A 23,907-nucleotide genomic window follows, 5' to 3' on the forward strand; every position below is an offset into this window, starting at 1 on the left:
CCGGCAGCTATCGCTCAGTGTTAGAACGCATTCCCCGATACGGGCGAAAGGCAAAAAACGTCAGAGGCTTTTAACACCTTACCTGGGCCATCTGCCTCTCCAGCTTTGATCGGGGAATATCATCAAAGTAGTTTTCATTTCTTCTCCTCCTTGCATCGCCCTGCATGATAATGTGAGGAACGTCTAGGGAGCCACCAGTGGTGTAAGTGCTTTGGCTAAGTGATGGAGACAACTGAGGAGGAGTGTGATTACCACTGGGTTCCTGAATGGAAATACATCATGAAGTAAATACCACATTTTTTTTTTTTGCGCCTAACCTCTGGTTGCAAAATAGTGAAATACTGACAAGACAGGCTGCGGGGGTGGGGACTCGTTTTCGAATCAACTGCCAAGGAATGGATGGCCTGCCACCGTCTTATGAATGGCATGATCTAGTCAATACCTCCCCCCCCTAAGTATTTCAGGCCAAAGGTTTCAAGTATAAAGAGTCAGGCTGTTTTCTTCAACCAGCTGGTTTCAGGGGAGAGGACACACGTCGGGCAACGCTGACACGATCACGTGTGTTTACAAGGGGAGGAGCTGTGTCCTCACCATGGTAGATGCCATGTCGAGAAAGCTAAATGGGAACCAATGGGGCTTGACTTTCCATCAGACAGTGGCCTGGCATCAGGTGGGGAAGAAGACACAGTGAGGAAACAGAGCATGTCACATGTATAGATGGCAGGGAAGTGCATATATTGACTTTCAATGGCAAAGATGACAAGCTGGGGGAAACTGGCCAGAAGGGACTAAGGGGCAGCCGGCAGGTGGGCCTAGTGTGTGCCCGTAAGAGGAGCATTGGGGGGGTGCTCATTCCCAACCCTCCTCCCCCCGCCGCAGGTTTTGACTAAGTAAGGTTCTGCACTTTTTCTCGGGAATCTCTGTTCTCCTGAATCTCTCCCAGGGAGTCAGAGGGACGGGTTCAGAAGGGGGAGGAAAGAGCCCAGTACGTGGCAGGGAGTGACTCCTCTGAACAGTCATTCTAGGGCGGTTATACTGATGGTGCCTACATCTTTCTCCCGTTCGGTGTAGCAAAACAAGGGCAAGACAATAATCCCTTTCTAGCCCCATTTTCCTCCCAATTTATTTGAAGCTCCTTTTATTAAGGGAGGAAAATAGGTCCGATTTCCACTTTCACTGCTCCTCAAAAGCTCCCAACTAGCCTCCAAATGTCCCATTGTCGCCCAGCTGCCCCAATCATCACTTTTCCTAAGGGGTCCCTCCTGGAGCCAATTCTCTCTCATTTCCCGAGATCTTTGTGCATTTTCTTCTTTAAAACGGAATCAGACTCACATCTTAACAGCCCTCTCCCGCCCGCCCCCCTGCTAGGCCGCCAGCAGTTACGCTGTTTGCTGAAACTCCCTGGCGAGAGGCACTGGACCGCATGTCCTCGCTGGCCCTGCCGCCCGGGTGCCACGCGGTGTTCATCGGGCATTATCGCTACCTTTTCTGACACTTGCAGAAAGGGAATCAGGAGCACGCGAGTGCGGGGCCAAACAGAGAGCACAAAGTTGGAACTCTCCAGCCGCTCGCGGAGCGCCCAGCTTTCTGATGAATTTTAGGAAAGTTCCTAGAGGCCCCAGGAAACCCAGGGAATACGGGCGGCTCCTCCCCGCTCCACTGTGCCTGGCAGTCATCCCTCATTCTTTCTCTCTGCTTTCCCCCTCTCTCCCACATCTAGGGTTTCTCTCTAGTTTTGCTACCCTCATAATTCTAAAATATAGCTGAAATCATTTATTAAATAGAGTTCTAGCTTCTCTATCCTTAATTTCTAAGCGGGTAAAGCTGAGCAATATTTACTTCATAAAACAGAAGACCCGAAGGTTAATTTCAAATTGATCTTCACTTAACTGTGGCCTCTGTTCGATTTCCTTTCTGTGGGTTTGAGGAATCTGACAGAAAACTCATTTCCTCTCTCTTGGTGTAGACGGGCGTGTGGGATGGCAGTGCGGGAGGGGCTCCTTAAGGGTGGAGGCTTGTCTCATGTGTATCTAAATCTCGAAAATATCCATTTAACCAATCGAGAGAGAAAAATCTTGTCTCACAAAACACAATCGGAAGGGAGGTTGTTTCTCATACGGGTAGGGTAGGCCATGTGGAAAACAGCCCGTACTTCCTGATTCGTTCAGTCAGTTCATTTTATTGCCCAAAATAAATTCTGGGGATAAGAGAGGAGAAAAACATGAATGTCCTGAGCACTTACCCTGAGGGTGATGGAGCGAGGGGGCTTCTGCGGCGGGTCCTCGTGCAGCCTGTCTCCCAGAGATGCCAAAATCCGTTTCCTGTGGCCAATCAAACTGATTTTTAAAACCTGAAATGAACATACATTTGGGTTAAATATTTCATTTGAGAAAAATAATTTCTGTATGGTCCTAAAAGATGAAGGAGCGAAAGGAGATTTGTGCAAAGCTACCTCTGCCCCGTGACAGATGTGTGAAATCGTGTGAGCCTGGGAGTCCAGGAAGACAGAAATACCGAGGAAAAAGTGGGGGGTGGCAGAGTGCGGGGGGGGGGGGGGGAGCGGAGACGGTGCCCCTTCTACTCAGGCTGCCCCGAGTCGCGGTGTCTACCCAGCCCCACAAGACCTTTCAAAAGCACGAGTCCAGCCTCCTAAGCAGCTGAACTCTGATCGCTTGCTATTGCTCCTAGAATAAAACCTGAGTCCTGACTTGGCCTCGGGCCCGACAGGGCTACGTGCCCACTGTCTGTCTGTGTCCCTGCCTCTGTCCCCTCCATTCAAGAGCTCAGTCACACTGGCCTTCTCTGTTCTTCGAATGTTCCGTACGCATTCTCACCTTGGGGTCCCCTGTTTGTTCATCTGTCCAGAAGGCTCCCCCTGAGATTGTCACATGATGCCTTTGGACACTGCTCAAGTGTCATCTCCTCACAAAGGCCACTCCACATCTCCTCACTGAAAGCTCTGTGCCCTCAACCCCATCACGCTCTCTCTACCCTGTGTTCCTCTTTTTATCACTCTCAGAAATGACCTTACAGGGTTAGTGTTTGTGTGCCCCCTCCCCCAGGGAAGCTTCCTGACAGCAGGGCCATTGGTTATCTTTATGGCTTATTTCCCAAACTCCTAAAGTGATGCCTGCAATAATAAGGGCTCAATGAATAGGACAGAGTGGATGTTAATATAGATAAAAGTAGCAAAGTAGGGTTATAATCAGGCGCTGCCTACCTGGGGGACTCACGGTCTCCCCGGGGTGGGATTTTAAGTCTGACAATGCTGCAAAGGGCACCTTGGACAAGCGATGACAAAGGCAGCCAAGATTTGAAAAGAGCCTCGGTCCCTGCCCTTCCTGGGGCTTTGCACCTGCTGCCCGTTTCAGTCCTCCCAACACCCCTATCTGGAAGGGGTTCTTCTTGCTTTACAGATGAGGAGACAGAGGTTCAGAGTGCTTAAGCTCCCTATCCAAGAGCTAGTACGAGGTGGCTCAGGGATTTGAATCAGGTTTGCTGATTTCAAAGCTTGTTCTACTCCAAGGTAAACTGCAAAATTTGGGCAGATCTCCAAACATTAATAAAACATATAAATGCATTCATGAGAAATGTATTTACCCTATTCCCTGCCCACGTGCCGTTCCAACAACTCTTTTTGGGTAACCAGTTCCCAAAGTATAGTACCCATTTTGCAAATGATTAAAAAAATTTTTTTCTCTCTTTTCAAGTTTTAAGGGTGAGGGGTGAGCTTTTCTTTGGGCATTTCATTCTATGCTACCTTGAATTTTTATTTGCCTATTTGTCAATTAGCTTATTGGCTTTCCTGTCTAAATTTATTTAGATTTTTAAACGAGTGCTTAAACTCAAATATCCACATGCACCCACAGCCCAGTGATTTTAGAAACCTTCATCCTTCCAGGCTGATGAATCCCAATCTTTGCAGTTTGTTTTCGTAAAGCAGGTCCTCTCCCCATAGGTCATTTTAGTTCACTTCCTCTGCACCATCTCCTACCCTAGCGCAACTGCTTAAGGTGTGTTGAAAAAATTGCTCACGATATTCCAGGTATAAGTGAGCCATGGCTTTGCATTTGAGCAGGATACTATTTTCTGCTTTAATCCCCTTTAACTTTTTTATTATTTTTTAATTCTCACCCTAGGATCTTTTTTCCATTGCTTTTCAGAGAGAGTGGAAGAGAGAGAGAGAAAGAAGCATCAATGTGAGAGAGACACATCAATTGGTTGCCTCCTGCATGCCCCCCCCCCGGCTGGGGTGGGAGATCAAGACTGCAACCGAGGTATGTGCCCCTGGCTGGAATCAAACCCAGGACCCTTCAGTCTGAAGGCCAGCGCTCTAATTACTGAGCCCAAACGGGCCAGGGCATTAATCCTCTTTTAAATGCCCTTTTTAAGCACATCTGATTTCTGGCTGGCCTTTTAGCTGCAGTGGGGATCACGAGAGACACACACAGACACTGATCGTAAAATCTCTTAATTTTGTTATAGTTGATAGTTCAAAGCCCTTTGATCTTGGAAAGATGCTTTGAATTATTTCTCCCTAAATTCCTTATCTTACAGTTGTCCCCACAGAAGCCCATCTGTCATCCCTTTGCCCACTCACAAAGCCCCGTGTACTCTCTGCATCAATATTAGTCAGCGTGGCATTTCACTACCTGGAGGAGCTTGGCAGTTTCTGCAAATCTGGAATTTGACCATAAACTCCTTCTTTCAGATGATTTACAAATATGCTAACTAAGTGTGGCCCTGCTGCTGCTTATTTGCAGGCGACACTGTTTATATGATCCAGAGAAACGCTTTTACATTTTTGCGTGTTTTTTTTTAAAGCATTAAGATCAAAGAATTCTCCCATTTCAGAAAAACACATTACCCTTTTGAAATGTATTTTGTAAGCCTAAAAACACTATATTTTCTTGATCCCTTTTATTCTTATTCTCAATTACTTTGCCAAAGGCTTCTATTGGATATAAATTCCTTCCATAAAATCCCACTGCCTTTCTCCCTGTAGGTAATTGGATCTGATGCTGATGGTGCCACCTCAGGCTCCTGAATCCTGCTAAGAAATGCTTTTCATAGTAATGCAGACATCGAAAATTATTTCAACAAATAACAGATACCGAACAACAAATAACTGGTAAAACTGAGTGGGTGCAACCTCCTTAGCTGCTTCTGATTTACTCTCTCACAACTCAACTGTGGGCAAGTGACCTGACTCCGGTGGTCTCCGTTCTCTCACCTATAAAGAGAGAAAGTTCATGCCAATCTCAAATGTCGTTGGGAAGACCAAGAATGAAATTGTGAGCATAACCAGCACAGTGCCTGGCACGGAGAAGAGGAAAGCTTCCTGGTGTGCTTCTTCCAGCCGATGGACCCAAAGGAGGCACAGAAATCCTGCCCCAGAACAACAGAGACCTGGGTATTTTCATGGTCATGTCAAACAGACTCGCTGTGCTTTGCACGAAGAGATGCGGGTCACCTTGGAAAAGCCCCGATTGAAGTGATACATAGTGATAGGAATGGGTCTAGCTTCTAGCTATTTGTTTAAGCCTTGACCTAATCTAAATGAATGTATGCTATTCTTCCATGCACACCATTTAATCTCCGACAGGGGGTACACCAAGCCATTCACTGCAGCTCCACACTGTCTCCTCCACAGAACTACCCAGAAGAGGACAGATGGATGGATGGATGGATGGATGGATGGATGGATGGATGGATGGATGGATGGAGGGATGGAGGGATGGGTGGAGGGAGGGATGGATGGAGGGATGGATGAGGGAGGGAGGAATGGATGGATGGATGGATAGATGGAGAGATAGAATGAAAAACTTAACACAGAGTGGTGATTCATATCAAGAACATCTGGGTAACTCTCCTTATTTATTAGAAATGATCCCATTTCACAGAAGATGATAACTATTACTTACTGACCACTTGCTATGTTCTAGTTCTATGTTCTAATTGTGCTGGAAACTGTGCCAAGTGCATTATATATGTGTATAAACATCTCATTTCATCTTTAAAATAGCACTGTCATTCCCATCTTAGAGATGCAAAACCTGAGACTCAGGAACACTGAGCTCCTTGTCTGTGGTCAGGTTGCTAACCGGCACCATGCTAGGATTTGCACCTGACTCAGCCTGCTCTTCCCCGCTCACCATGCTCGTCTTCGTGGTCTTAACCTCTACACCTCAGCTACACTATTGTTTATACCGTATGGTGCATCTTACGGTGGTCCTTTTTATTTTGGGTTGCCATGTCCCAAGCATTTATACTGGGACGTGACCATCTGGAAAACATCAGAATCATACGGCCTCAGTTTCGGATGAGGCGTGCAGCAGTGGGAAAGCCAGGCCAAAGGCGATCAGGCAGATCCCTGTGAGATGCATACACAGGTGTCCTCCGCTTTTCCAAAGTTCGCTTTATGACACTTTGCTTTTACGACAGACCTACATTATTAGTTCCTGTTGTTAACTGAAAGAAATCTAAAGAGGATTTTTACTTTATGCAAAAAGGTGAAAACTGAAAATAGTGTTCAGTGTTTGCTTGCAGGGGGCCATTAGAGGCAGCTGCAGCCGGGCATCTAAGAGTGGCCCCCCAAGCTCCTTCCCTGGGAACCGCACCGAGCATCTCAGCAGCAAGCCGCCACGGCTTTGAACTGTGAGCATCTGTGCTTTACCTCCATTTATTATGTGCATCCGTTAGCAGGATGTGTCCATTGAGGCTTAGGAAAGGTCTCATAGGAATGCTCTTTCAGAGAGTGGGGGAAACTGGTAAAGACTAAGGACAGGGAGTCCTCATCAACCCAGGATTCAGTCCAAGCTGGCTAATAGTAGAGTGGCAGGGAGGGTGACATTTCGCTTCAGCACTTCCAAGTCAACAACATGAGACTCAATCAGCAAGACAACAACAGAGTATTTCAAAGAAAGATAGTCATGATGGGAAAGTCAAGTCCAAAGGCCTTGAGTGAGATCATGGGGAAGTAGTAAAATCCTACCACCCCAGGCACCAGGACTGATGACCAGTTTACAAACATTTAGTTTTCAAGGAGCCAAAGCAATGGTTACTGTGGCAGAGAAAAGTTCTGTAGGGTTTTCATTATTGTTTGGGTGAAAGTTAACTGCCTGCACAGGGAACGCCAATGGGAGTAAAAGGTATAGCAATGGCAATCTAGTGGGGGTTTAGTTATTCTAAGATATTGACACAACTCAAAAAACAATATTGAGTTTCTGCAACAAATTATTTAGAGAATTCAAAGGGAAAACTTGGAGAGATTGGGCACAAATAACTACGTTGTCAAACCATTAACTAAGAAAAAGTTATTGTACACATGAGCCTAAGAATGTGGTGCCAGCTGCCCAGTTCCAAGAAATGAAAGTTATTACACGTTTTCTTAATGATTTTTCCTCCAACTATCACAAGAATATTGATTTGTGAATCAAAGGCAAGGGATATTGTAACAACAAGGGCCTGCCGCATATTGGTATCCATTCATCAGAGGAGTCACTACCTCAACAAATTTTCTCCAGTGTCAATTAAACAGGAGAACTTCAGAAACAAATGTGGGTAACAGAAGAACTGTGCTGGGTGGCAACGCCATAACATGTCACCGTCACTTGTGCTTCTGGGTTCAGCTGTGGGAATTCTGCTCGACATCACGACAGCATCCCTGCATCAAACAACTCACATCAGACTATGTGTCACAGCGACACGGGAAGTCAGCGAACTTAGACCTTTTACTCCTTTTAAAATTTAATGTGCCATGAATCAAACATGCTAAATTTAAGGTGATGGAAATAAAACACGTTTTTTTCTTCATCTGCTTTTTATAAATTAACATTTTGATTATAATAACAATAATGGCTTCCCATGGCAGAGACAGAAAACACAAAAAAACAAATAAGAGAGCGAGGTATCCATAGGCTATTTGCACTTAGGTGTATTTCCCTTCATTCTGTCCCCCCATGATTACGTTCTGTAGTGGCCATAATGTAAGTGCAATTTTCACCTTAAGTTTCTCATCCAGTATGAAAGCTGATGAGCTTTCCTACATATTCAACTCTCAGTAGACATTTTAAGTAACCCCATATTACCATATTATCACTTTAGAGAAGCATGTCATAATTCACTAACTCCCCTTACTGTTGGAAACTTAGTTTGTGGTTCTTTTCTAGATATGAAATATTCCACATCCTTAAAAATATCCCATCAACCTACAATTTCCATTTTCTCTGCCATGGTCGCATAGACACGATATGAAAAACACCAGCGAAAACTGCAAGAACGCACGAGTCTCGAAGGAAAGTCATGTAGCGACAGTCTGACTCCATGTTCCGCATGAAACCTCAATCCTTTTATTGCCGGCTGGATGGAGTCCTCCAGGGACAATGGCAAATCCACATAATCTTCCTCGGTGTCACATTTTTGCATTTGTTATGTTCTGGAGTTCAGATTTAGCTGACAGACGTGAACTAACACATGTAGCTGGAACCCTCCAGAGGCTCCACACGCAGCGTCACCGAGCACATGAGCCGGCCTCGGTATCGTGGTGCCTTTTCACTTCTGGGTTTTCACGTAGGGAGAGATTTTTATTTTGTTTTTATTTAAATGGTCTTGAGGATGAAGCAGCTTCGTCTGCATTCCGAATCCCCCTTCCATTTTAAGGGGGTAGACTGTCCCCCCTTTCCCTTTCTAGATACTTGCCAACTAAGGCCAGCAGCTCCCAGGCAAGTCTAGAGAGCTCGTGGGGCTTCAGAGGGGCCTCTTCCAGCAAAACTGCAGGCGTTGCGAGGCTGGCTGGCCGACAGGGACACCCAGACTGGAAGTCCAGGACGAAGCTTATCTGCCTTGCTCTCATCTGCAGACCTAAAACTGCAATTAAATCGAAATATTTCCCCCTCCCTGGTTATAATTTCTAAACACTTTCCACCTGAGAGCATCCAGGCAGACGTGCCAGGGTGCCATCCAGTCTCCACTCCCGCAATTCCGGCAATCCTCGTTTGAAATGGCATCTGATTTCCGACTGTGGCATTTTCTCTCTTATTTCTTGGAATGTAATACTGCATGTCTGGCACGGGTGTGGTGGACGGGAGGACCTCTGAAGCAGAAGGTCACGCTACGTGTTTTTTTCTCTCACTCTTCTTCTAGCTACGTGATCTTTAACACCTTTGCATTGTGATGCTCAAGGGTCAATGATAATCTTATGCAACAAAAATTTATTGAATGTCTTTCACATATAATCACCATGCTATGCAATTTGTGAGCCACGAAGAAGAAAAAATATCCAGTCCTCCAGGGTTCTCAATCCAGTAGTTGAAAAAGTATTTTTAGAATGTGTGTGTATATATTTCTACCTATTATGTGTCCATCCACCCACCTATCATCCATCTATCATCTATCTATCTATCTATCTATCTATCTATCTATCTATCTATCTATCTATCTATCTATCTATCATCTATCCATCTATCATCTATCTATCTATCATCTATCATCTATCTATCTATCATCTATCATCTATCTATCTATCATCTATCATCTATCTATCTATCATCTATCTATCTATCATCATCTCTATCTATATATCTATCATCTATCTATCATCTATCTATCTATCTATCTATCTATCTATCTATCTATCTATCTATCTATCTATCTATCTATCTCTCTATATCTATCTATCTATCTATCATCTATCTATCTATCTATCTATCTATCTATCTATCTATCTATCATCTATCATCTCTATATCTATCTATCTATCATCATCTATCTATCTATCATCTATCATCTATCATCTCTATCTATATATCTATCATCTATCTATCTATCTATCTATCTATCTATCTATCTATCTATCATCTATCTATCTATCTATCTATCTATCTATCTATCTATCTATCTATCTATCTATCTATCATCTATCTATCTATCTATCATCTATCTAAATATATGTGTCTCACAGCCTTCCAAGACTAAAAGAGATTTCTGTAGATGGAATGACTAGGAAGCTGCTCTGAAAATTACAAAGCACTGAACTAAGGCATTATTTCTCTCTTGAGTATAACAGAAACTTAAAACTTTCTTACTTTATCCTTGAATAACCCTAACTGCAAAATTCTGAATATTATCTTTACTTAAATGTGCTATTTTATAGATATCTCTGGGTAGATTTTAGATCAAGAACCAGCCCTCTCTCCTATTATCTAAAATTTCTTTAACTCCAGCCAGTCTCCTCCATGTCTCCAGCTGTGCCACACACATCCCTTTGGCCCACACAGACAACACCTCTGCATATTCTACAATGTCTCTGCCCTCCTTTTCATTAGACTCTTGTAAGCACGAAATCAGATCCACCTAAAGCTTTCCTTGCTCACCCTGGATCACAGCAACCTTTCTCCAAATTTCAGTGGTATTCAACCAGACTATAAGCTCTGGAGGATCAGATACAGTGTCTTTGCATCGTAGGGTCCCTCAGAGCACCCAGCACACAAGTACACCTTCCAGGGGCATCCCTGAAGTCTCAGATCTCACCCCTACGCACAGACAACAAATAAAGTAGGGAAGATGTCCCCGAAAGGCGGAGAGGAGAGGAAAAGAACACCCATGTCCCATTTCTTTCCCTTTCGACTCTCAACAGTTTTCTATTCCTTCTGAGCTTTGGCACCTCACTCGCTTCCTTTACACAGTCTTGCCATGGGTGACGCAAGACTTCCTCACCTCCCGCCAGCTGTACCTCCTCCCCTTTACCTCTAAGGCTTCAGCTAAGGAAAAAAGTCACTCTGAGTAGGTTTTCCCAATTTTCTTTGCCTTCTGCTACTGCTTTTCAAAGAAACTGCTACTAAATAATCAGCAGATAATAGTTTGTATGACAGATGCCATCGAAATGCAACTGTGTTAACTGATAGGAAGGACAAGAGGTTCCAAGTTATAGAGCCTCAGAGAGAGCAAAGGACAGTGAGAAGGGGTAAGGGGGGGGGCGGGGGACACACATGGGTTTCCTGAGTGTAGTCTGTCTCAATAAACAGGAAATACTAATTATGGGAAAATGGGAAACTCTTTACACGGAAAGAGAGACCTTAATGGTATAATTGCCTCTGAGCATTGAAGGGTTCTGGAGGTAGGAAGTCGTCTTTTGTAATCAAGGAGAATCTTAGGTTTATTTGTAAAGCTCTCTGAATTACTTCTTGATGAAGGTACTCATTTTCTGATTATATTTTCACATAAACATCACTTCAGAAGATTTAAAAAAAATACAAACAGACCAACCAATCAGTTCCTAGCTGATTTCCTTGTAAGTTATTTTTAAGTACAGTTCATAGCAAATTCGGTTTTCCTAGGAAAAACCTGGTTTGCCTTGCTCAATAACCCGATCGTCAAGATTGCTGAAGGGAAATTTCGTTGCTGAAGAAAATGGGAAGTGTGTGCTACAGTCCACGTCTGAAGCTATTCTTGCAGACGTGAGGATGGGCTAATAGCACCTGATATCTGCAGATCCCTTCGCAGTGTCATTAATACATAAAAACGCTCTGCAGTTTAAAAAGTGGAGAAGCCTCAGTTTTGCTTATATTTAGCTTACCATGCAGGGTATTTATGGCTGTTAAGGGTATTTTTCATCTTATTTCCTTTCACTTTTTGAGATCCTAAAACTTAGGATCTATTATATTGTATGACCAATGCTCTTAGTAATGTAAGTAAATTTATATCTAACAAAGTTCATTATTAACACATGTCCGTATATTATAAATTAAACTGAAATACGTAAAGTACGTAAATATATGCATATTGGTAAGAAGAAGCTTTGAGACAAACAATCTCAGGGGACAGTCCTAGGTAAGCGAGGGCCTGATTAGTCAATGTTTGGGTCATAAGTGATCTCAGTAATAAAAGGGAATGGACTGCAGATCCGTGCTCCAGCAGGGACCACGCCAGACAGATGAGATTACATGTTGTATGATCCCATTTATATGATGTCTCTGGAAACTATAAAAATGTATCTAGAGAAAGCAGACCAGATGAGTGGTTGCCTAGGGTAGGAATGGGAGTGAAGACTGACCACAATGTCATCGGGGAGCTTTTTAGGGTGATGAGAATGTTGTAAAACCGGAAGGCCTGGGTGGCTGGGCGCTTGTATACATTTACTAAAACTCACTGAGCTGTATCCTTAAAATGGTGATTCTGATGATCTTTAATTATATTGCAATAAAGCTGTTAAAAAATGAATGATGCTGGGAGAGAGCACAGTCTTCAGCTAAGTGTCGGGTAAGGAAGGCCATTCCTGAAGGCTATCACTCAGGTTGCTCCACACAGAAACAACTGTCCTCCCGAAACGTGCCGTTTGCCAGCGGGACTAAAGGGTGGGCAATGCAGAAACTGCAAGGTGCCCAGGATATTTCAAGGGAAGCAGGACCCAGGGGGAAGCTCTGCTCTGGGTGCCTACGGCTGTTTAGCGATAGGTTAACGGCAAGTAGGATATTCTTTATTATATGTGCACAGGAGATTAGTACCTATGACTTCCCCCACGTATATCTGAAGAATCTTAATCCTCTTAGCCATGGCACTTGGGTAAAATGTTTATGCTTTCCAAATGCTTACAGCAAATGCTCTGTGAACGTTTGAAAGGAGTGTAGCGATCACCAGGAGCCAACTTGGATTCTACAGGGGTAATGAATGGGTGGTGATAATGAGATTCCCTCGAGCCCTAGAGAACAAGGCTGCATTCTAAGCACTAATCACACCCACAGAGTGGATGGATGGCGACAGAAAGAGCCAATGGAATAGACTGGCAATTTGACTGTAGTTTAACCAGTGATACTGAAACCCAGCTAAACAAGGAAGGTATGTGTCAGGGTGGGGCAGGCATGGAAGCAAGGCCAGGGGGCAGATTCAAATGAAACAATGGCTAGAAGAATTAGAAAGCCTAGCCTTGGCGGTATTGATGGGAAACAGTGCTTGAGTCTGGAGTAAGTAAGCTCTTTGATCACTTAACAGGTATTCTCTGCCATTGGGTGCCGGCTATTTCACTAGTCCTTGTACTGATCCAAATAAGACATCCCTCAAAATTCCCTTTCCTCCAATACCAGGCGTAATCACAGAATCAGTTTTTTCAGTATCCAGATACCAGGAAAGGAAGTGCTGAAGATGGGGAGCTTTTGGTCACAGTAAGAGAATCCTTCCTACCCTTCAACAGCAGAATGGAAACCTTTTTAATCTTTTTTTTTTTTAAATCTTCATTGATTTCAGAGAGAGGGAGAGGGAGAGAGAGAGAAACATCAGTGATGAAAGAATCATTGATTGGCTGCCTCCTGCACATCCCCTAGAGGGGGTTGAGCCTGCAACCAGGACATGTGCCCTGGCTGGGTATCAAACTGTGATCTCCTGGATCATAGGCTGATGCTTAACCATTGAGCCACACCAGCTGGGCTGGAAACCTTTTTTAAAAAAATTTTTATTTATTGTTTTGAGAGAGAGGGAGGAAAGGGGGAGGGAGAGAGAGAGAGAGAAATCGATTTGTTGTTCCACTTATTGAATCACTGGGTGATTTGTGTATGAGCCCTAACAGGGGATTGAACCTACAGCCTTGGAGTATTGAGACAACACTCTAACCAACTGAGCTACCCAGCCAGGGCCCAGATTGGAAATCTTGATACACTTTTCTATTGTCAATGAACTCAGCACCACCAAGGCAGAAGACTCTGATCCGTAGGCACAGTGATTAGAGCAGGGCTCAGTGTCAAGGAGACTTGGGTGTGAGCCTTGATCCTGACACTATTTATGACTCTGAGTCATTTACTTAACTTCTTTGAGCTTCACCTAAATCATCCAAAGTAATGGTGTTAAAAAATAGTGCATATACTACTAGAGTGTTGGGATTAAATGAGATACATGAGAAGCACTTAGCACAGTGCCTGGCATGAAATGAGTCTCAATAAATAAGAATTCACTCAATTTTTTGAGGTCAGTTTTCTGCACTGGGAGAGCTGAGCTCACTGCTGGAACTTGGTCAGCTCATCCATGTCACATCAATGCCACAACCTGAAACACTTCAGCAACTGGCCAGAAGTCTTTTCTCTGGCAACAACCCCTGGGCCATCAGCCACTCTTCTTTCCCAACTTCTGTGGTCTCATTAAAAATAAGTTTCTGCTGCACTGTATTAATTTCCTTTTTTTGACAGGGTTATTAGTATGAGGTTGACAGATCAGGAGAATGCCATAGACACAGTCTTTTATTCCAATAGAGCACGTGATGGGGTCTTTCATTGTCTATAAGACGGGGGGGCACTATGAAAAAAGAATTAAGTGGAATCACAGCTGGCTGGCTATCTATCCCCAAGAGGCTTGACGAATGACGCTGTCGCAGTCTGTAGGGGGACCACTTATTGGAGGCCACAGGGCTCTGCCCCTGGATTCTGCTCTATTCAGTATTTTTATTAATGGCATCAAAGCAGACATAAGAGGAACATTTATCAGATTTTTCAATGACGTAAAGCTGTGAAGGATATTTAATGCGGTAATAAGCCAATGCAAAATTCAAAATTCCCTAGACAGGCTGAAAGGCCACGCTGACACCAAAAAGATGCAATTGAAGAGGGAGAAAAGTAATGCCCTACATTAAGGCTCCAAAAGAAATCAAGTGCAAGTTCAAGATGGGAGAAGACATGACTTTGCCATAGTTCAAAGAAACATCTGAGTTTTCAGTTGGACACGAGAAGAGGTTTAGTGGAAAAGACCCAAGACTAAGGGTCAGGAGGGGAAGGGAAAACACACACACACACACACACACACACACACACACACACACGCGCGCGCGCGCGCGCGCACACACACACGTATAAAATAATCTCATTTACCTTACCACAGTCTTAAAGATTGGTAGTTATCTCTATTTTAGAAATGAACAAACCAAGGCTCAGGAATTTTAGAAACTTGTCAAAGTAGGTGACAAAGCCAGGATTTGACTTCCAAAATTCATGCTCTTTATGTTCATAGCACCCGGCTGCCATTTCTCTCCCAGAGCTGCTGAGGCTCCAGTGAGACACTTTTTTTTGGTTAATCCACAGGCTAGGGTATTTTTTCCATTGATTTTTAGAGAGAGTGGAAGGGAAGAACGGAGGGAGGAAAGGAAAGAGGGAGAGAGAGAGAAAAAGAGAGAGAGAGAAGCATCGATGAGAGAGACACATCGATTGGTTGCCTCCTGACCGGGCCAGGGATAGAGCCCGCGACCCAGGTACATGCCCTTGACCGAGAATGGAACCCGCGGCCCTGCGGTACTCAGGCAGACGCTCTAAGCCCTGAGCCACCGGCCAGGGCCAGTGAGACAATTTTAATAGAAGTACCTCGCACAGTGCCTGGCACACATCCTCTGTTCCCAGGGACTCATTTAGCTGTAAGGCTGTGTGTTTATATCTAAAAGACTGGTACTTTATTTATTATAGTAGGAGACCTGCAGTGTATTCTCTTTCCAAGTTTATCCATTAATACAACTACCACAAAAACGATTACATTTTAAAATATTCCTTTCACTCTTTCACCATTATTCCAAAAAGCTCAATTCCAGGGGAGGAAGCTCTGGCCGGGAAAAAGGTAGCGGGAAATTCGAGGGCAATCTGAAATCTCTCTCAGTCAGTAATGATTCCCGGTAATGAAAACTTTGTTTCTTAAATGAAGGTAATTTGCAAGGGCTACATTAGTAGTTAGTGGTTTAATGTTGCATTTTTACATGATTAAACCTCAATTACCTTTAGATAATAAGGTGGTGTGTTAAGTAATCTCAGTATAATGATTTGCATGTAGAATGTACAAAATTTTCACTCAATTCAGTGATTAATTAGTGTGTTCTATGGCTAAACATTTCCCCCCGTTGTTGCTGGAGTCCTTCTTGGATCTCTTCCTAAATATGTAAATATATGTTATATATAAAATATGTTTTACATGTATTATATAACATTTGGAATTCTTCCTAAATATGTATATATTCAGAAACATATATAAATATACAAAAAATATATACTTAGGAAGAATTCCAAATATTATATAGTACATAAAATATATTCTTAGGTATATAATATATATAGCCAATATAAAATATATAAATTTTAGGAAGAATTATAAGTATTATACACAATACATCATATATATGATAATCTCTATAGATCTAATATCTACAGATAAGCACATTTCCCCCCCCGCCTAGGGCAGTTTATCGATGGGCCTTCATTCTTTCCTGGAAACTTGGAACACTGCTGGTATCTGAGCCGTGCTCCGTGAAGACCATCAGTCACTGGGCCAGGGGCTGCTGCAGAAGGTGGCTGAGGAAGGCACACGGGCCCAGCAGTGTCCCAGGAGGTTCGGCTCTTTTTAAAAAATGCTTAGGAGCAGTAGTTTGTCATTGCCTCTTGCATTAAAAGCAAGGGCTGACAACATTTGCTGTGTAAGAGTTCCAGTTAATGGAGGGTTTATTGTAAAAAAAAAAAAAAAAAAAATTCTTTTCTTTGTGGGGGGTGAGCTCCTTTTAATTTTCTCTCCTTTCTTCTCTTTGCCTAGGCTAGCCATGATTCACAAGGCTGCGGAATGGAGAGTCATTAGAACGATGGAGTCACTGGCTGCTCACGGTGCCCATCCTGTCCCCTCACCCTGGCGCGGAGAGGGGTGGCCATGGGGAGTGACCGGGCTGCCCTGTGCAGCGGAGCTGAGGACCTCTGCTGTAAACTGTCCTACTCGGATATGGAGAGAAGTGACATTTCTGGGGATGGAAGATTCTGCAGGGGCCAGGGCACTGAATCTGTGATAATGTGGGACCCTCCCTTCAGATTTTCAAGACATCTGATGAGCTTTGCCTTCTTTTTGGAATGTCCTTCATCTCTTCTCCATCCGGTGAATCCTATTCATTGTTCAATAATTCAAGACCAAGTTCAATTATTACATTTGTGAAAGATAAAACTTCTATCAACACCCTTGGCATCCATCCCCTGCCACCTAGCACACTGTGCTAAAGCCAGGTATTCACGTTTCCTTCTCTAGGCCAAAGTCTTCTTGCGAACACGTCAAAAACAACCCTGTAGCTCTTTAAATTCCTAGCATGCAGTATATTAGAAGGTGGCTAAAACTAAACCCAAGCAGACCAAAACAAAGGAATCTCCAAAAAATAACGGCACCAGGCCTTCTGAATGACAGTATCAAATTTGCCATACGCCAGCAGCAGCAAAAAAATCTGCTCAGCACACTGTACAGATAAATGAAGGATATTTATTTTGTGTCAGGTTTGCAAGCTTGTTGATCAAATCTATAGGCTCAAAGCAAAAAAAATTGAAAAGAAGGGCAATGCTTTCCAAAAAGTAGATGCTGAACTATCACATGAAACAGTAATATTCCCTAGTTGCCAATGTAATTCAATATAATCTACAGGGCTCCGATGAAAACCAAGCATTAAATATGCTTTAGTATTTGGCAGAAAATGGGGTTTAATGTGCAACTGTCACTAAACGCATTACCCACATACAATGTCATTCGCCCAGTGAGAGATGATTCATTTTTACTTCTAGGTAATTGTAAGTACTAAGTTGGACAGAAAAGCACATGATAAAAAATTGGTAATGTATGCTTATATTGCCCTAGAATGATGACAATATGGGGCATGTCATTAATTAATTAATATGATGTTATTCAAGTAGTGGGCACTTGATACCCATGAAATATGTAATTAATGATGAAAATGCCACAGTGTTAATATCATATTTATTGATTATATCAATTTTTCCCCCACCCACGCTTAAATTAAATCTTCCTGAAATTTCTGGTTTAATCTTTACGGAATTCAAGTAATTTGTAAAGAAATAGAAAAGATAAAGAATTTAAATACCAAAGTTTACTTCCAATATTTGAAAAAATGATTGTTTGCTAATTAGAAAAATTTTAATCTCAACTTTTAAGGAATTTACTAACATTATTTCAGGCCAAAAGCCTCAAATGTTGAAATCCTGTATTTCAGTTCCTTGAGTTGAAAGTAGCTTGCCTTTCCCCAGCGTTTCTTGTTTTTATTTAGGTTTAAGCTCTTCCCTCATCAAGGTTCATAGAAAATGATATTTATATCTCATGAACATGGACAGAATGTGTTGAAGGCTCCCTGCGGAAAGCCATGAGCAGAGGTAAAAATCTTTGCAGAATCCTTAGCTCCTTAACTGCAGTGTCCCTTAGAGAAATGCCACCTATGAGGGATGCTAATTAAGGAGCCCGGGAGAAAAGAGATGCTACCTTTCCAAACTCAACATTTAAAAAACAAGTGTTATTAACATGGTGCTTTTATGAAGCATGTGAATCTTACATAAGTCTGGCTTATTTTTTGTTTCCTAAAAAAGACAGCATTAGTGCAAACCAAAAACCAAGTAATTTAAATCATGAATTTCAGAGAGGAAAATTTGTATCCAGCTAGGAATTTAATAAAATGAACCTTTTCAAACATTCCCCGCCCCCCCCCCCATTTTGTAATCTTTACATGGCTATTTGCAAAATCTCTAGTCATGATGCTAAAAAAGATGATTTTAATTTTAAAATAGTAACACTACGCTCATTCATGAGGATTTTTGCAGGGAGAAAGGTTTTATAAACCACTTATCTCAATGTAAAAGGGCATAAATTCAAGGGTGTCTAAACCTAGGCTGTGAATTCCTTGGAATGGCCGCATGGCTAATACCTTATCTATATGCAAGGTCAAATAGATGTGTATAGTCAGTTAATTTGAATTGACCACCAAGCAATTTATTAGGAAGCTGGAGGATGTGAATTGATCAAACAACAGAACAAATGAACTTTGATTAGTTCAGTTGGCTTGATGATTAAATCATCATGTGTGCAGAAAATTTACTTGGCTTCCAAAGGAGATAGACAGACACTCCATGACATACTTACTATTTAGAACCCTACCTCAGTTAAATAAAAAAAATCGATTTCCTAAAGCTCAGCATTAAGCATGTCTTGCTGCTTATGTCTTTGCTGAATTGCCTCTCAGGAAGTGGAAGGGCTTCTGGCTGCCATACTTTCCGATCTATTGTCATAGTCCCCACAGCTGGGGGCTCTGGAAGATGGACATCAGAAGTTATAAGTGCCTGGTCTTCCTTTAGCAAATCCTCCTCTTCCAAGTGTTCGGTTGATCTTTGATTAAAATTTAGGCAAAATGCTTCCTTTGGAGGCTCTTTTCCACATAATGTAGGTGATGGAGTCCACAGAGGCAACATTAAGGGGGGGGGAATTCTCTCCAATCCTGTCACCACTTCCATCTTCACAGCGCCCAGGCCCACCAAGACCTAACCGTGCACTGAACCAGGGCGCAGCGTTTTAACTAAGCACCGAGTTCCACCACTTTTGTTACTTAAAGAGCAAATCACTGAAGAAAGCAAGCTTAGTGAGCAACCACAGCGTGCTTTATAAAAGCGGTCACTGTGCCCTTAACAGAATTGCTACAGTCCAAAGTTCTAGGGCCTCACTGGAAGCTTCTGTTCTGAGAGCGGCTCTTTGGTGGCGGCCCCCCAGGATGCAGCCTGTAGCACAGTTATTCATCAGCAAAGACGCCTCCAGGATCAACTGTGTCAGCCATGCAAGGCTGCTTAGGGACATGCAGAAACGAATGGGACATAATCATTGCCCCGAGGAGCTTCCATTCTAGTGGGGAAGGTAAGGGATTATTAGGCAAAGTGACAGCTACTCTAAGGGAGTACATTTAATGCTATGAAAGTGCAGGGTAAGGAGTGACGACCTCGGCCTGGGGGAGTTGAAGATGGCTTCATGGGTAGGAGATAGGCTTTGAGGGATGAGTAGGAGTTTTCCAGGTACAGAACTAAGGGAAGGAAATTCCAGGCAGAGGAGATACCATGTTCAAAAGCACAGAGGTGTGCAAGTACATAAGAGCATGACATGTCTGTTTATGGTTTTAAAATTTTATTTATATCCCTATTTAGTTTCGGCAAGTAAGGACTGTATGTGTGAGTGGCAGGACTGGAGGCTGTGAAGGTGGGTTACGGCCAGAATTAAGGGCATTCTAAAGGTTTGATCCTCCAACCTAATTAAATTAGAGAACACATGTAAAGTGCTTCCAACATTACTTGGCATATAGAACTCAGTAAATGTGGCCTGTTTTTATCATTTTGAGATCTTTGGGGAACCTCCCAAGTTTTAAGGAAGGGAAACAATGAGATTAGAGTTGATGAGATCCGAGATCAGGGCTACTTAAAACAATAATTTTGATGTCGCTCTTGAGAGTGAATTGGAGTAAGGGGGTTCTGTCCGCAGATCAGTAAATTAAAATAATTCAAGTGAGTGAGGGTGACAGCCAGGAATGAAGTCTTGTCCAGTACTGTACTGCCAGAGTCCAGTGGAGTGCCTGCACGTAGTAGGTACTCAATAAATAGTCACTGAATGAATTAGTGACTGGCAAGGAGAGGAAGGAGTGGGTCTGAGAAATACCTAAGCTGCAGAAAGGGCAGGGATGGTGACTACTGCATGTCGTAGTAAAGGGGGGGGATTTTCAGGATGACTCCAGGGCTTGGGAGAATGGTGGATGGTGCTGCAGAAAGGAGGGAGACCAGGTTCAAGGTGGTGGGAAGGGGACAAGTCTCTGTGATTACTCCTTTCCACGCAGCTGCCGGGTCCATTCTCTCCTGAGTGCCAAGAAAAAGGGGCCGAGGGAGGGCAAAGGACCCCCACGCAGGCACTGAGCTGGGTGCTTTCCTTGTCACCTCATTTAATCCCCATGAACGGCCCCTGAGTTTGGTATTGTTATCGCTGTTTACAGGTGGGGAAACTGAGGCTTCAGATAACATATTAATTAGGTGGCAGAGCCCAGATTAAACACACACTCGTCTTTCAGCCACAAAGCCTCTGCTTCTATCACCCATCACACTGCCTCCCCTGTTAAAACGATCATTTGAAATAAGGTGTATTCCAAACTCAGAAAGCTCCTGCCTGGAGAGGGGAGGTATTTTGCAAAGAAACCAAAGCGTAACTTCTGTTAACTTTTTGCTTCATTAATAGTCCGAACATGTCTTCCCTATTCACAGAGTCATAAGGAACCAAAAAAAAAAGATGTGAAAATCTTTTGAAAAATATAAAGCATTCTATAAAAACGAGGTGACATAAAAAATGAGAAAAAACCACCATGTTCAGATTCTCATTAAGGAATTCTAGACAAGTGCAGAAGATATGGGAGCTGGAAATGGTATTAGGGTCCTTTGACGGCAAAAGCATCTTTTCAACCCTGGTTCTGAGAACCCATTGAGTGGTTTTGCTGCCTTTATGGGTCAATTTTCCTAAAACATGAAAATCTGGATTTGAGGTGTGGGAAAAGAATACATTTTGCCTTCCACAGTCAGAGAGTTTACAACGCTGTTTTCAATGTTTTTTCAAGGAGATCGGTTCTGAATAAACCTAAACTCATACCACTTGTGTCGGCAAAATTCCCTCAGAGACTGGGTGGGGTGGGTGCTGGTGGGAGCAAGTGGCTGCTGGGTGGGGAGTGCTTTCTCCTGTGCTGGGCGAAGCCTCTGAACACCATGGGGGGCCTGTGCAGAGGGTGGTGAATCTGTGTCTTGGTCCCATCGCACTGTTAGCAGGCTGCGCGGAGGCTGCACCCACATTCCTGTGGTGGCCATAGCGCCTGGCATTAAATGGCATCACTGTGTGTCATCAGGTCCTTCCTGACACTCTCGCTTACTGCACTCTGCCCATTTCTCACATGGTTTTTCTTTTAGAATTTGTAATCATACATCTGCTTGTTTGCTTATCTGCTGCCTTCCTCTCAAACTAGACTGCAGGCCCCATGAGGGCAGGGAGCATGTCTCCTTGGTTCAGCCCAGCAGCCAGCATGGGCCTGGCATGCTGTAGGGTATTAGAACCCACCTGTTGCTTCAATGAACAAGTGATGCTAACCCCGAGATGATCAGACAAGTGACAGCAAAGCAGAGGGCCACTCAGCCCCTGGGGGATCTTGTTCCACAGTTGGGCTTGGTGATGATCTGGGACCAAGGAATGGAACAGTGGATTGGCTCACATGTGGCTGAGGCCACCTCTCTGGTCTCATCAGTAAGACATGCCAACCAGATGAAGTGCCTGGTCCACACACAAGGGCCCCCCAAGGAGCAGCACATGAACGTCACTATTCCTCAACCTTGGAGTAGTTGCCTTGCTCTCCCAGTTAAATATGCACAGTATATAAAAATAAATGTGCAGACAGAAGGGCTCACAGTTGCTCAAAGTAGACCAGGGAAGTGTCTGAACCATTCAGTGGGCGGTGAGACCGCCAGGGGAGTCAGGAATGTGCCAGGGGTGGGAACAGAAACTACTCCAGGAAATGGTACCGTAGGAAGCAATTGACATATTTTAGGGCACGGGAGGTTCTGGAACTGCATTTGTTCCCCTGCATTTCCGCCACTGAAATAAATTCCTAAGGCCTGAAACGAGCAGATGATAGGTAGTGATATGGCTGGAAAGTCACACACGACTAGTTTACAGGTGAGACTTTTATGCATAATTTACCACATCAGGTCCTTACAACCTGCATGGAAGAGACAGTAACCCTTATTTTACAAATGAGGAAACAGGTTCAGAGAGGTTATGCAAGCAACTAAGTCTGTTAGGTTTGAACACTTGCACTTTCTTTTTTTCCAATCCTCACCTGAGGATATTTTTTCCATTGCTTTTCTTAGAGAGTGGGAAGGAGAGGGAGAGAGAGAAACATTGATGTGAGAGAGACACTTTGGTTGGGTGCCTCCCGCACCCGACTGGGGCCGGGGATCGGGCCTGCAACCGAGACACATGCCCTTGGCCCGAACAGAACCTGGGTCCCTTCAGTCCACGGGCCGGCGCTCTAACCACTGCGCAACCCAGCCAGGGCATCACTTGCACTTTCTTTACCATGGAGCCAAAGCCAGATAACAGAACTGTTTAGGACATGGTTCTAAGTTCCTTATTGCAATGCCATTTCTTACATATTTCTTACGCACACTTCAGATACCAGGAATATATTTCTCAGGGCGCTGCAAAAATGATGGCTTTCCAAGGGATGGAATGCATTTCCCATTTGGAAACACAATTAGGGGAATGACGATTTTATTTCCTCGGTGTTAAATAAAAGGGCAGTCATTTTATTTCACCTATTTCCTATTGAGTGATTTTAATCCTTCTAAACAGTTCTTTTTCTTTTTAGAAACTATATCCTTACAAACTCTCTTCTTGCGAAATACTTATTTTTTTTTTAGTAAGTATCTTCTCTGACAATTCTTAAGGTACATGAATTCTACATCCAAGCTACAGTTGTCATGAGAGTTAAAATACGCGGTAGCCGTATTTATAGGACCAAAACCTGTTCATCTGATGTTGCATTTTGCTGACCTACTCATCTTGAAGGGCTTTGGTGCCTTAAATATCCCCACATGTCATTTATTGCTGCTTAATGTGCTTATTCATTGATTTTTGAAAACAGAAGCATATTTAATTTTCTGATGTTGAAAATGATCACTTCTTGTCTTTGCCCAGACTATACGGGGGACATAGCATATAGAAGGTGCTCAGTAAGTGTATTACTAAATGAAGAAAATAAACAGAGGCTAAGAGACTCTTTAAAAAATAATTCTATCTATATATAATTTCTTGGATTGCATTGGCTCAAGAGCTGAGACTTCCTATATAAATATATAATCAGTGTGAAAAGTTTGGGAAAAAGGGGAAATCGAATTCACAACTGGCTCTTGGCCAGTAGTTTATAAAAAAACAAGGTCTTCAAATATTCCTGAACTGAAAGTGCCTTGGCTGCCCCGCCCTTCCCATCCCCTCTGTGCATCCGGCATGGTCATGTGATCTTGGCCTCCCTTTCAGATCAGTCTGTTGTCTGAGATCCTTAAGCATGGGGGCTCAACTCTGCTCCCT

At 43.3% G+C, this 23,907-nt stretch overlaps 1 protein-coding gene across 5 annotated transcripts in view; it reads right to left on the minus strand.

Moving 5' to 3' along the window:
* ANKS1B (ankyrin repeat and sterile alpha motif domain containing 1B) overlaps positions 1 to 23,907 on the minus strand; it is a 693,028-nt gene that overhangs the window by 69,607 nt on the left and 599,514 nt on the right. For all 5 annotated transcript variants that reach the window (XM_087814846.1, XM_087814845.1, XM_087814848.1 and 2 more), the window contains 2 exons: positions 2,243 to 2,350; positions 83 to 262 (listed from right to left, as the gene is read on the minus strand). In XM_087814846.1, coding sequence (XP_087670972.1) covers positions 83 to 262; positions 2,243 to 2,350 — 288 coding nt within the window. The remainder of the gene's footprint in view (positions 1 to 82; positions 263 to 2,242; positions 2,351 to 23,907) is intronic.

Source organism: Miniopterus natalensis, chromosome 2 (genome assembly GCF_054644295.1).
Source record: "Miniopterus natalensis isolate mMinNat1 chromosome 2, mMinNat1.hap1, whole genome shotgun sequence".
In the NCBI taxonomy this organism is placed as follows: domain Eukaryota; kingdom Metazoa; phylum Chordata; class Mammalia; order Chiroptera; family Miniopteridae; genus Miniopterus; species Miniopterus natalensis.